The sequence below is a fragment of the Aptenodytes patagonicus genome, chromosome 3 (assembly GCF_965638725.1).
Source record: "Aptenodytes patagonicus chromosome 3, bAptPat1.pri.cur, whole genome shotgun sequence".
Taxonomy (NCBI): domain Eukaryota; kingdom Metazoa; phylum Chordata; class Aves; order Sphenisciformes; family Spheniscidae; genus Aptenodytes; species Aptenodytes patagonicus.
The window spans coordinates 124,726,447-124,741,054 of record NC_134951.1 but is presented as its reverse complement, the minus strand read 5'-3'; the positions used below and the strand labels follow the sequence as shown (position 1 = coordinate 124,741,054).

At 38.0% G+C, this 14,608-nt stretch overlaps 1 protein-coding gene across 4 annotated transcripts in view; it reads left to right on the top strand.

The window, feature by feature from the left end:
• Positions 1-14,608, top strand: part of SPTLC3 (serine palmitoyltransferase long chain base subunit 3) — a 96,733-nt gene that overhangs the window by 29,161 nt on the left and 52,964 nt on the right. For 3 of the 4 annotated variants that reach the window (XM_076335076.1, XM_076335075.1, XM_076335078.1), the window contains one exon: positions 13,926-14,117. In XM_076335076.1, the coding sequence (XP_076191191.1) occupies positions 13,926-14,117 (192 nt within the window). The remainder of the gene's footprint in view (positions 1-13,925; positions 14,118-14,608) is intronic. The other variant, XM_076335077.1, reaches the window with a different exon arrangement.

Below are 14,608 nucleotides of genomic sequence, written 5' to 3'. Positions count from 1 at the left end.
GAGACACCTGCACCTTTTGTCATTGCTCGTTATTTGCCTCATTGCACAAATATATTTGCAGCAGCCATTATAGAAGGGCACAACGTTAATCTTATGTTCAGGTTTGTAAATTTTTCTTTTTTTTTTGCAGATGTGGAAGGGTAGAGGTGAAACATGAGGTCTTCTGAAAAAGGTGTATTTATCTTCTACATGAAGTTTTACTGTGACTTGCTTGTCATGTATAACTATAAACAACAGCTATTTTTTTCAGAAATATGAGACTGTTTTACTAGTACTTTAAAATCTTTGCATTTTAATGGGCTTTAAAACTACGTTCCTTTCTGAGAGAGAGAGCGCCTTCCTTTTGGGTGGGGTTTTTTTTTGACAATTGTCATATTTGAGAAATAAGATTGGTGTATAGGCATCTTCTGTCACTCCTGAAATGTGTCAGGTAGCTCAGGAGAGCGTATGGTTGATCAGAGCTTCAGCACATCCATTCTAGATGGTCCTGCCTAGTCTTTGCTTTGCCAACTGCTGTTGGTCTATCTCGGTACTTCCCAAATATAGAAGCACAAGCACAGATGTGCAAACAGAAGTGTTATCCTAATGGAAAAGTCAGAGAAACATTATCATATCTCTCAGAGAATTGGTATACTAGAACGGTGCTATGTAAAGATGTTAATGAGATAGAGATAACAGGGGGGTTTGTGTGGCCACAAAAGAAAAAAAAAAAAGGCTGTAAAGTTCTCCAAACACGGACAGTTGCCACAAGCCAGAGTCATGTTAATTTTATTGTAATTTTAAACAGAAACTCTATATATCTACTTCCTTCTTCCAGCATCCATGGTGTAGAGGTTCTCTCTATCTGCATGCATTTCACTCTGTGCAAAATGTGTATCAGCTATTTTTGGAGCGCTCGGTCTTTTCTGTTCCACGTTTCATGTCATGGTGAGGTTTCTGAATGTAAAGTAAATGGGAAAAATAGGTAAAAGAGCTTAAAAGTATTTTGAGGTGTCATCTAGTCCATTTCTATACAACAAGGCAGACTCAGTTTTATCCAGGGCTATGCTAGAATATCTTGAAGGCTATTCTGGAGCCTCTAAGCCCAGAAGCTGTGCCACTCTGTTTTGAGATTTTGTTAAAAGACTGACAGCACTGCTTTCTGATATCTTTTGCTAGACAATATTAGCTTTGACTATACATAAAATGTTCCTGAGAGACGTCTGTTTATACCCATCTTAAATACCTCCATTGCTCTAGCTTCATGTTTAACTGCTTTTATCAGTAGAAAGTTCTTTCTAATATCTGATTTAGATCACCTTGGCTGTGATTTAAGCATGTTGATGCTTTCCAGAGCATAGATTATTATCTTCCTCTTGCAGTTACCTTTTACATGTTTGAAGACTCTTAGGCTGCCAGTCATTAGGGTTTTCTCTTCTCTTTAGACTAGACAATTCAAATTCTTTCATTCTTTCCTCATAACTTACTTTGACCAGACTTTATGCTTCTCTTTCCAGTTCTCTCCATTTGGTTCACCTCTTCTTTCCCAGAAAGCATTGCCCAAAGCTGGATGGAGTACTTCAGCCAAGACTTGTATACTGCTTAGTAGCACTGGAGTGGTTTATCCTTTTGTTCTTAATGTTATTTTCTTAAGAGATGGCTGGGGTTTTTTCTAACTCCTTTTATGTTTAATATTTCTTCCTATAAAGTTGCCTGCTATTTCTGAGTTACAGTTGTGCTCTCCTGAAATCTGTTACTCTGTTGTTACATTTCCTGCTTTTCCTAAGTCCCTTGATTTCTGCCATTTTATGATCAGTATAAATGAAAACTTTGAGTTAAGATACCCTAATGTCTACTTAAACTACTTCCAAGGTGCAGCAATGTTTTGAGTATTGTTTTTTAATTTGCCCCACAGCAATATGGGAGGAAATAATATTGGAGGTAAGACAAAGGCTTGTGAAATGTCCACAATTGTTTTTTCCATGAGCAAGCCTGATTTCATCTTGTTTTGTGTCTAGCATCATCTACCACCCCACAACATCCCAGCTTGCCTACCGTGTCCTTGCTTTCCAGATAAGCAAGAGGCAGAATGTGCTGAACTTTGTTCAGAGCTACGTAGATGCTGGCTCATGGGTCATTAACTTGTGCCTGTGTAATTCACTCCAAGAATGGCTAAGGAGCCAAGTTATTGCTGTCTTTCCTTCAGCACATGGATTTGGATCTCTTTGCACTATCAAGGTCAGATTTACCTGAAGCTTTCAGGAAAGTTCATATCCTGAAGATCTCTATTCTTCCATCAGATTTGATTGAAATTGGTCTATGAGCTCAAAAGCTACTAGAGGGGTACTTGCAGACAAAGGGGTAACATGAGGGCATAAGCCATTGCTTTCTTAGAACACAGGTTAAAATTGTTCAAATCCAAAGGCTAATTCAACTGACTTTTTGCTTCTTGCTATGCATTTGAAAAGGTGTCTTCCATTGCTGAACCAACAAAACATGCTTCAGTCACCCCTTTCCCTCAGTATTCTTGCACCTGCTTTCTGTCTCTTGAATTTCTGGTGTGCTTCTTTTTCCTTGTCTTGTCTTTTCAGCCAAGAACCACAGCCTCTAGGTATTTGCCTGTAGGTAGATGTGGATCTACTGATGAAAATTAGTCCATGGTGGGGTGAGGACTTTCCTTTTTGTCTATAGCTAGACTGCTATAAAACCTGAGGAGAGCATTTGTTTAAGGGTGATTTCTGCAAACCTGATAGTTACAGAAGGTTCAGATGAGAGAAAGCCAGCCATTCTCATCTTCAGTGTTATGACTTACATAAGTACTGAAACAACTTATAAAAAGTATTTTAATGTATGATGTACTAAAAAAAAAAAAATCATGTAACAATTTATTTCTAGATTCTTTTTTATTAATCTTCAAGCAATAGAAGTAGAATACAATTATTTTGTTTTGAGCTCTAAGATTGAATTAGCCAATTTAATAATGGTTAATGAATATCATTACAATTAAATAGACATTAAGAAGTCATCAAGGCCCAGATCATCTTTTCCAATTGTACGAGGCAGAAATTGAAATTAGTGGGAAGACACAGGCTCTGGCAGAACTGTGGTACCACCTCTGGGATCCTGGAGGAATCCACCTGTGAGTTCCTCATAGGTATAGAGGTAGGCATTACTCAATCATAACAGATTGAAACCACCTTTTCTTGATATTTTCCAAACAAAAAATAGCTAGAGAGGATGTTACTGTTTCTGTAGAGTTTTAGGTGGGAAAAAAAATCTGAAGCAGGTAATTGGTTTTCATCTGTTAAAATATATAGCTTTTCTGCACTAGGGCACAAGTTGGTGAATCCGGATTACTCTGTAAACTTTCTGGGGTTCTTGCAAGATAATTTGAGGATAGGTGGGTTGCAGCCCTTGTCACGTTGCTAAATTAAATGGTGCACTGATTTGATCACGTATGCCAGTTCTGATGCTGGCTTTGGCATAGTCCATCTGACTTCAATTATGCCATGGTCACTGCTGCCAAGTTGCTTAACTATTGTTTAAATGAATTCTTGTCGTCTTATTTAAGACAGCTTCTCTTGTGTTTGAAGATTAGCTATTAATTTTCTCAACTTTATTGCTACTGTGATGTGCTGTGAGGCTACTGGCACATTTATAGGATGGCTGTCTCCCTCATCCTCTTTGAATTCTTCTGTCCTAAAAACCTATGTGCTATACAGTAAGTGAGTTTATTCTGAATGTTTTTTTCCCTAGGGCTCTTTTTTGATGCTTAAGTCCTATCCTAGCTCAGAGAAGGACCTTGTCTACCCAGATGGTCATCTTCCTACTGAGTTTTTAATACCCCTACCTGTAAAACTGGCAACACAAATCCTGATTGCCTCTTTCCCAGCTGTTCTTGAGAAATTCTGCTTTCCCCATCATTAAAATGGTAATTTTTTTATTATGGTATTTCATATCTCTATCTTTCCTCTCCATCTGTGGTATGCCAAGAGATATGTATTTAAATATCATTTAAAAGTAGTTAATTACCTTGGAAGAGATAGCATAAGTCCAGCTAAGACTCTGATTGCATTAACAAAATTGGCAATGATTTTCTCTGTCACCTTTCTGAAATATGATATGCAACAATAGGAAAGTCTTGGAGGGCACACTGTTTCAACTTAACCTGTGCATAACTCTCAGAATAATTAGAATAATGTGCAAATTATTCTAATGATATGCAACTTTCAGGTAGGAAGTGTGAATGCTGTAAATTACATTTGTGATCCTTTAATAAGGGACCTGATGTATTATGCCTTCCAGAAGTCTTCATCAAAACTGGTGCCATCATCTCAGGAACCAAAGATGGCCTGAGACATTAAGATTGAAGCTTGTGATGTATTTGGCGTGATCCAGGAAAGTCCAGGGACACATCCATTCTGATAGGGGATATGTGTCTCATTATTAAACTGTTTCCATTTGTCACCTGTGCAAAATCCTGGCCCTGTTTGAAGCTATTGTACTATATAATGGGAAAAGCTCTAGGATCCAATGGTGATTCAGTTATGCAAGTTAGCGCATAAGATCTGTCTGTTCACCTATAGCATTTTCTTCACAAGGGAATTTTGCAGGGAGAGCAATTTGATGCTAGTTAAAACATTTTCTGGTGTTCTTTGCAAAGTCACGATGTGGGAAATTGAGTTGGTTGATTGCTTCATGTAGATTTTAGCTCAGAATTCACACTGGGCAAAATCACTAATAGTCTGGTTAGATCGTCTCAAGCATCTTTCCATTCAGTTACAGTCTTGATCCCAGCAAATACTAGTTTCTTATCAAAAAGGTATATGAGATCCACAGAATGAATTTCTAAATGCTAAATCACTTCTGGAAGAAATTTCCTGTATTAGTAGATCATTGCCAGTGATGTGCAGAAACTGAGTGTCTTTGAAGTGATACCACTTCATCATAATCTTGTTTGTTTGTTTGTTTATCCATAAAGCCAAAGCCATAGGATTTGAATGATCAGGAGATATTGTGATGTGGCCAGGCAGTGCGAATCTTGTAGCTTACTGTAAGCTTTGGAAATAATAGCAAACACTTGCTCCAACTTGACGCCATGAACTATGTCAGGATTGCTGTAACCTAGGCGTTTCATCCAGTTCTTTTGTCTGATTCAATGTGCCTGGCTTTCTACTGTGTAATTGCTGTAAAGTTAGGAAATACCTTCTGGTGTTCGTAAGTATCTCTCCGGGTAGTTAACTTCGTTGTTTTGTCTCTAATAATTTGAAATTCTTAAGCTCCATCTTTGCCCTCATGCCTTCCTAGTTATGTTGAGTTGAGTCCTCTTTTAATTTTCTGGGAGTAATGGCAAACAGAGTAATAGCTGTATCAGGCATACATATTCCTTTTTCATCCTAGTGTTTCTTGCTATTGCTTGCAATGTACAGATGTAAAGCCATTGGGAGAAGAGTTTACTATGCAGGGGTTTTTTGTCTCCCATGTATTGTTTGATGTAAGTGCCTTAGTTGATATTAGATAGTATCTGTTATGGTTTATATTGCAATTTCTGAAACCTACTGTTCAAAGTAGTGTTTTCTTAGATTTTTTGTCCCCATCATCACATTGCATTTTCATGGTTTGCTACTGGCATTTGTCCTGAGTCTGTGCTGTAGAGAGAGATGTATGTGGCTTTTCTTTTGACAGACACTACAGTATGACCATTCTGCAATGTGCAGTTCTACTTGCTGGACTAAATTCATACCAGATGAAAACACGTGCTGACCTATCGGTTTTGCGAAAATTGCACACAGTAGACAGTTTACTTAATAGTTGCAAATAAACATTCATTGATGCTGGAATGCACATTGCTTGTAGTGTGTGCAGGGCTAGAAATTCATATCCTGACATACCAGGCTAAGACACTTCTTGAATGAATATAAATATCTGCATAAAAACGTACAAAACTAAGACAATGAAATGTGCACCTTCCAAGTTCATCTTTGTTCGTTTGGACCTCTTGCCACTGCTGTCTCTAGGCTTTTACCAACTTCTTTTCTTCCTGAACGTTATTTATGAGTAAGTCTTCTGCATCCTACCAACCTCCTATGTTGCACTCTGATTTTAGCATCAGAATAAAGCGTTAGTCTGAAAATTATATAGTAAGGGTATTGCTTTCCCAGTTATGTAACAATATTTTCTATTTAACGGTATATTTCTAATGTGTTTGTCATTCACATCTGTATTTTCATAGTAGTCATTAGTGCCATAGTCAGCATGGCAGGACTTGACTATTTGGTGCTGAAAGAATTTATTATAAGGTGAATATGTTGGAGTTTCACTTGTGCTCGACTGAAAAAATGATGCAAGTCTGGAAGGCGAAGATCCTGTCTTTTCATACCTTTGTCGGTATTTGCTTGCAGTATGCTGTCATGAATTTGTAGAGAGATTGCAAGTTTTTAGTCAGTAATTAGGTGGCAGTTGATTAACAAATCAAAAGCCATTTCCTGGTGCTTGTGAAAAGTATGGTGAAAGGACCCAATCTTCATACAAACCTCAAGTAGCAGAACAGAACAAGCAGCAGTTAATACTGTTTACAGGGAGCAAACTTTTCAGAGTTCCTGAGTTGTTAAATTCTAAATCCCTGGCAAGTTCAATAGCACATGGATTCCTAAGTTATTCTGAAGGTGTCTTATATTTCCTAAACCTTCTGGACAGTCTTGGAAATTTTACTCTTAGTCCTTATCGATTGCCTTACTACCAGGTATATATTTTTTTCTTGAACCTTCAGCAGAAATCAATAATCAGTCTAAACAAGGATTCTGCAGACACACAGTAATAAGAACTAAAGTTTTTTTGGCTTGGTTGCTATTTATAGTTTGTGTTGTGTGAAGATTGTACTTTCTTGTGGCTTTGTCATTGTCTTGGTTTCGGCAGGAATAGAGTTAATTTCCTTTCTAGTAGCTGGTACAGTGCTGTGTTTTGGATTTAGTATGAGAACAGTGTTGATAACACACGGATGTTTTAGTTGTTGCTGAGCAGTGCTTACACTAGTCAAGGACTTTTCAGCTTCCCATGCTCTACCGACTGAGCAGGCTGGAGGTGCACAAGAAGCTGGGAGGGGGCACAGCCAGGACAGCTGACCCCAACTGGCCAAAGGGACATTCCATACCATGTGACGTCATGCTCAGTACATAAACTGGGGAAAGCTGGCCGGGGGGGCCGCTGCTCGGGGACTGGCTGGGCATCGGTCGGCAGGTGGTGAGCAATTGCATTGTGCATCACTTGCTTTGTGTATTATTATTACATCATCATCATCATCATCATTATTATTATTATTATTATTATTATTATTATTTTATTTCAATTATTAAACTGTTTTTATCTCAACCCACGAGTTTTTCTCACTTCTACTCTTCCAATTCTCTCCCCCATCCCACCGGGGGGGAGGAGTGAGCAAGCGGCTGTGTGGTGCTCAGTTGCCAACTGAGGTTAAACCACAACAGTCATGTTGCAAGAGGCTGTGACCTTCATTTTAACACCTTCTAGACGTATAAGTTTCATAACTATTTTTAATTTAAGTCTTGTCTGTGTAGCTCAGTAAGCTATGAATTCCCCAGGTAGCCATTTTTGGTTTACGTTTTAGAAACTTTAGAGCCTGTAAGATCTGAAATGTGTTGTAACAAAAAAACACCACGTGCTTAAAGTAAAGGATATCATTGCCAGTAACTCGAGATTTGTGAAGTAATCTCAGTTTGTGTCAATAGTATATTCATTATAGGAAACTTCCAATTTTCATAATTTCAGTTGCCTTTTTTCTTTTCCTGGGGACTGCATACAATCATTAAGAATCCCCTAGTGTCTAATGGATGCCTAGGTATGGTGGTTTTGGGAAAACGTAATAATTATGGCAGTCAGCCTGGTGGGTTTGCATAGAACCTGACAGTTCTATTCGTTGAGACCCAGCCTTCTGGTGACAATGATCCATAGGGGACATAATTGCACACCAGCCACTTCAAACTGTGACTATCCAGTGGCAAGCTCTGAGTGGGATTCAGCTGGACCATACCCTTCTCATGGCTAAAAAGGGACCCTGTAGTACCCCATCTTCAGCTTCTGCTCCAGAAGGGTACTGGCCTCTATAGGCCCTGTCATCCCCATGTGGCTGTCTCACACATCCCAGGACATCTAAAATCACCAACATTTAGGGTCTTGTCCCAGATGCTTTTCTTCTAATGTTAGGGAGGAAACGTGTGTAGAACCAAACCATCTGCAAGCAATCAGATGTTGCATCAGCGATTATCAGTCTGTTCTCCTGTCAGTTTTTAACTGTAGCAATGCACTGTCCTAATTTGCTTAAGATTTCAATGTCGTCTTGAAATCTGGCAGATATTGAGCAAACATGGCTATCACTTGGTTCACAGTTTTCAACACCTATCCTTCATATACATATCTGTCTTGGAAGCTTTATGTAGATCAGTCAGCTTGCATTGCTTTTTTAATAGGTTGTATGCAGCAACATGATAAAATCTGATCCAGAAACAGATGAAACTTTCTTCTTAAACTGAGGGAGAGTAAAATAAAGTTTCATCTGCTTCTGGATCAGATTTTATTCCTAGTGGGGAACTTATATTTAAAGACAAAGACTTTATTATTCTCCCGGTAGTTTTATTTCAAGGCTATAGCTGTCTGCACCTACTGCTGCTGCATTGGAAGTGGCCATAATAGCTCAAAAAATATTTAATTAAGGACAGATTTCAAAAAACAGATTGGGATTTCTGGATTTCTTTAGAGTTTATGTTGTCTCTACAGAACAGACTTGTGTGAAAACATGAGTTCTCAGGTCTCAGTTTCTTTGACACAACTCCACGCACACAGGTTTACTCCTAACTTACACCAGCATAAGTGGTTACCTCTTTGCTAGTAAATTAATCGGGGCCAGCACACAGGTTTAGTACTGTGACACTATGTCCATGCTGTTCAATTCTTAGCTCTCCCCTTGATAAAAATCTGGCTCGTGCCAACTAGCACTCTTCCAGAGGCTGCAGGACCTAAATGCAATGAAAATTTCTCTCCTCACTTTAAGGGTAGTATGAACAAATATTTAAATATTATTCATGCTATTGCATAATTATCTTTTATTTTTCTTTCCTAATGCAAACATCATGTTTTATAACTATTCCTTATAAAGGTGTTGCCAGGAATGTGCTTAATAGACTTTGAGGTTAGTTTACATTATTATTAGAGCAAGCTATTTTGATTCAGACTGTGTGTCCATTATATTCAGTATTTTATACTGATGCCCATTCTAATAACACTGTTAGATTTGTTGTTAGTGATAATTTCTCCATTTTAAAAACTGAAGGCATTCAGGAGGGGATTCTTCATTAGGGGAGAGTTTCAAAATACTTTGGGTAATTACAGAATATAGGGATCTAAGAGCTATTGCACTTAAAGCTGACTTTACTGCACTGGCATCACTCCTGTTGACTTCCCTGGCATCAAAATCTTGCCCAGGAATTCTCTTGCTGTGAGTGTCTTACTGGAAACCAATTTGCAGCTGTGGTTTAAGGCCGCTGTCAAATCTGTTGACATGGGTTCTCTATAACTATGTGCTACAGAGTTATGAGGCTGAGCTGTGTGTGGCCTTTGGTATCAAGAGAGTACAAGACAGCATGTTCTAATAAGCTAAGCAGAGACCTAACACGCAGAAGTTGCATATCCTGATTGTGCTTTTGGTTTCCGAGAAGTCAATGAAATCCTAGGTTTGTCAAACTCCATGGCAAAACATCCATTCATTTTGAATTTCAGCTGTAGCTTTTCTGCGTTGGGTGTCTTTACATTGCATTAGTAGATTCCTTGCATTTGTGCCTGCAAAGTATATTTACTCTGTGGCAGACTGCTGAGAAACTATTTTGTTTTGGAATGCCAACAGAATTTTTAAAACAAGCCAATAAAATGTGGATTAGCGTATCACAAAAGGTATTTACTCAAGATTTTTAAAGGAAGCCAAACGTAAAATTGCTGAGTAACTCTGGGCTGCTGCTTAAGTTGGCCTTTTTGCCAGAGAAATGGGAGGTTACAAATAAGATACGATTTTTGAAAAGGTGACCAGGGAAACGCAGGGAATGGAGTCCCCCAGGGATCTCTTATTGGACCTGTGCTCTCTCACATTTTCACCAGTGGTCTGGAAAAAGGGGTGAGGAGAAATAGGTGGCAATACGTGTTGACAATACCAAATTCTTCAGGGTAGTGAAAAATTAGCTCTGGACAACAAGCACTGCAGAAAGTTCTCATTGGTAGTGTGTAATGCTGATAAAACAGTAGACAAAACTGAAGGTCACTAAATGAAAAACAATGAATGAATTGGAGGGGGAAATGATGCTAAGAATGCACTAATAGCAGTGTGCTCTAAATTAGGTGTTTATTGCAACTATGGAAGGATATATTGTAATCATAAGAGATATTTCTGAAACTGTGAACTGTGGCAAGAAGGCAAACAGAATCTTAACAATCTTTAAAAAAGCAACTGAAAACAAAACAAAGCATCATTTGCAGATGTATAAATCCATACTGTGCCCTCCAGTGTTGTATGCAATTTTAATTCCCTTCCCCTGCATCTCAAAAAGGTATTATTGAACTTTTCAGAGTGAAGAGAAAGTTGAGCATTAAAATATAGAATTTTTTTTATTATTATTATTTTATTTTTTAAACCTGTGTAAGGACAAGGACACTAGACTAGACTAGAATTAAATAGATTAAGGTTCTTCAGCTTGGGAAGAGATAAGTGGAGAGGCAGAAGTCATTCAAGTACCGAAAATTGAGTTGTGTAATTGGTTGAGTAGCAAAGCTGAACAGCCAACAATGGTCAAAGTAAATTGTCAAATGAAATTATCAGGCAATTTTATAATTACAAAAGGAAATACTTTTTTTTACAGATTAAATCAATTATCAAAATTCAGAATTCATTTCCACAGTATTTGTGGGTTCAAAAATGATCACCAAATTCATAGTTATCCCCTGATGACTATTAAATGTGATAACACAATCTCAGGCTCATGAAAACTCAAAGCCACCAGTTGCTGGAAGTTGGGAGAATATACTGAGGAAAATATCATTTTCTATTCTTGTTTTTAGAATCTTTGCCTAATTATCTGCTACTTAGGATTGCTACAGTTGAGGTATGGAGCTAGATAATATACCGTCTACTACAGGTGTTATTACAGATAATAATATACTTGTGAGTCTACAGTTCAGCAGAGCACCCAGTGTGTAACTAGTGATCTCTGAATAATTTCAGGCATTTGTAGATCTGCTGTATTTGATTTTGGTGAGAGCAACAGCTAAATTACATCTGTCTTCACTGTCTAGGTGCTTTAAATGCACAGTCTCCAATTCCACCTCTTTCTTCTCAAAAAAACTTTATGATATCATGTAAAAAGTCAACAGTAATGTAATCCAAAATGGCAATTAACCATTCATCCACTGACCATTTAGGTTGGCTGAAATTGTTGAACTTCCTCAGTCAGTCAACCGTACCCCAATGCTTGGATTTGAAGTGCTGCACAAAAGCATCCACATTACTGCTCTCCAGAAGCAGCAAATCTACTTCTTTTAGTTAATCCAACCCTGAGACTCTTTCTCTACTTTTTTGTGGGCCTCTAGGGATGGTTGAAATGCTGTTTGTTTTCCTCACTTTAGTTTTTAGACAAGATGTCACTGTAATTTTTTGAATTTGTTCTCCCAGCCTTGTACTAACCCTGGGCTATTTGAAGACTCTTGGTTTTCTTCATTCATAGACTGGAGAATATGGGTCACAGTCTGACCCTGCATTCTTAGTACTTTACTACTATTGATGCCGTTTACTACTTTTTATAATAGAAACTAGCTGTTTGTATTAAGGATAGTAGGTGACAGTGGTTACGTGTTTAAATACATATGTCATACCGACTGCATAAAACAGCAGCAGCTGAAGTGAGAGTTCCACAACAGAAGAGTTTTATTGCGGAAGAAGAGTTTTGCAATGCAGGAGTCTGACATGAGCTTCCCTATTCCTTTACCAGTAAGATATATAACAACAAACTGTTTCTTAATAAAACTGACGAACAGAATCATCATGCTAATTCTCTCCTCTGGGCTCAGGTGCGTTGTCACATCATCACAGCTTGACAAGCTACAAGGACAACTGAATTGCCATAGATGACCATAAGTATGCTCTTAGCCCATGGCAAATGAAAGGTAGTATGACTGAGCTTAATCCTTGATGGAATACTGTACCTTGTTGCTGTGTGCACACAGCTGTTGTGGCTCACGTGAAATATGACTTGACCAAGTATTTAACTCATCCTCATAAAATGTTTTTCATGGTGAATAGGCTGCCCTAAAAGAGCAATTAGCTTGAGGTAGGAGTGAATGCGTAACATTGCTTCAAAGGTCTACCCTCACGTGGTGAGAGCCAGCCCTGCATGTCCTCCTTCTCAGGGCAATAAGTCTTTCCAAAGTCTAAATGTGTTTCTGTTCAGCCCTACCAGCAATTTTTTCCTTTTTGGGTTTCCTTCAAAATCTTTATATTCTATCTTGTGCCCAACACCTTTTTTTCTTTTTTTTTCCTTTTTTTTTTTCTCCTCTCTCTCCCAAGAAAACTTTGTGAATCCAGGATTGGACAGCAAGTTACTACTGAAATAAAAATCTTTTGAGGATAAAGGCATTTTAGTGCAGTATGAAGATCAATAATATGCTAGGTCTGACAAGTACAGTGGATTTGCAGTTGTTCTTAATATGACTATTCTATTTCAGCTTGCTGCATTACATAAATAGATAATCAACTTTTTTTAGTTCATCCATCCCACAGGCAGCAATGTATTAATGGTATTTCTTCATAGATTTGTAGTCTTGCTTTATAATATGCCCAAAAATGTCTTGTGTCTTTTTTTTTTTTACAGAGGACACTATTTTTTCTTGATTACTTTTTGTTATTTTTGAATTGGCAAGTTAGCTGTTACTAGACAGTAACTGTAAATGCCATCATATTTTGCAGAAATAAGGGAGTTATCTCTCTTCCAAAGAATAATCTGCTAAGCCTACTGAATATAAGTTGGTCTGAGAAGATTGCAATTGAAAAACTTAGCTTCTTTAATTTGAAATTGGAAATTTTAGAATATTTTCAAGACAAAAAATTTTGTCCACACAGGGTTGTAAATTTCTAGAAGTTGCTCACAATGGGGTCACTTATTCCAACAAGCAGGGTGTCTGTGTGTCTCTCCACTTCTTTTTTTTTTTTTCCCCCTCCTCTTTTTTTTTTTTTTCCCCCTCCTCTTTTTTTTTTTTTTAAGTACCCTTAGAAGTATGGAAGAGGTCACTGAAAATATGATTAAAAGCATTTCTGAAATCAGAACAGAACTAGAAGGCTGGGATCATAGCTGTTTTGAATACTTCCTCAGATCTGAAGAACATCATGGTAAAGGTGCCCTATTTTAGACAGGATTTGTTGTATGTAGGTTAGTTGCTGCAATGGGTTACACAAGACTTCCAGAAGCAGTCAGGTGCAGTGTAGGTGAGTTTTTAATGCTGCCCTTCCCTTTTTATAGCTCTCTCTTGCAAGAACAGAGTATCGTGGTTTCCATTTAATCACCTTTGAAATAATTGTCCAATTACACAATAATACGTTGCCAATCTTTCACAAGTTTCACATGTTTCAAAATAGACAAGGGAGTGGTGTTGAAGACACCTGCAATTGAGGACATTGGTGGAGAGGAGAGAAATGGAAGATACTTGCAGTGGTCAGTAAGAACTGCAGCGTTAAAGGTCCTCCTCTTCAGGTATAAGGTGCATCAGCTGATACAACGTGAGGTCTAAATGTCTCTCCTAATTTGTGGCGTATTAGAGAAGAAGATTTGCCTCGAGGTCTAAGGTCTAAGCTTTGATGAGATGAAATGTATTAATCAGAGGTTTCTGTTCTATATTTTCAGAAGAATGGCATATCAAATGGAACTCTCTACAAAAAAACATTTATTGAGCACTTTGAACAGGCACCAATGTATGTTGCTGTTCTTACTTTCCTGGGTTTTGGAGTGGGAACAATATTTGGCTACCTGCGAGATTTTATGAGAGCCTGGGGACTAGAAAAACGTAACATTGCTGCAGAAAGAGAACAACAAAAAGTATGTATGAAAAAGACATTATGTATCCACAGCTGAGTTTTCCCCTGCTTGCAAGTTATGTACAATAACCTACCGAAGTAACAAGGCAGACAACTTTCATCTTAGAGAAGAACATTGCATAGGGATGAGAGGAATGACACACAATGCAGTTAAACACATGTGTATGAATATGTACCTATATATATATGTAAAATCATAATTTAACCCAGAGAGATGTTCACCTTGTTCTAAGAGTGTCGGAATACTCTCAGCAAAAGAGAATCTCAGTGTATTAGGTCAATCCACAGAAAAAGAAAACTCAGAAACGCCTTCTTGTTAAATATATCGTCTCTCCAAATCTCTTAAACCCCAATTTTTCTTTGTCCCATCTGGCTGTCTTACTTTGTCCTTCATAGCGATAGGCAGTGCTAACATCTTCGTAATTGCTGACTTATGTTTGCTGAACTGCTGGTCACAGGGCACTCAGGAATCATTGTCCCAGCACAAAGTGA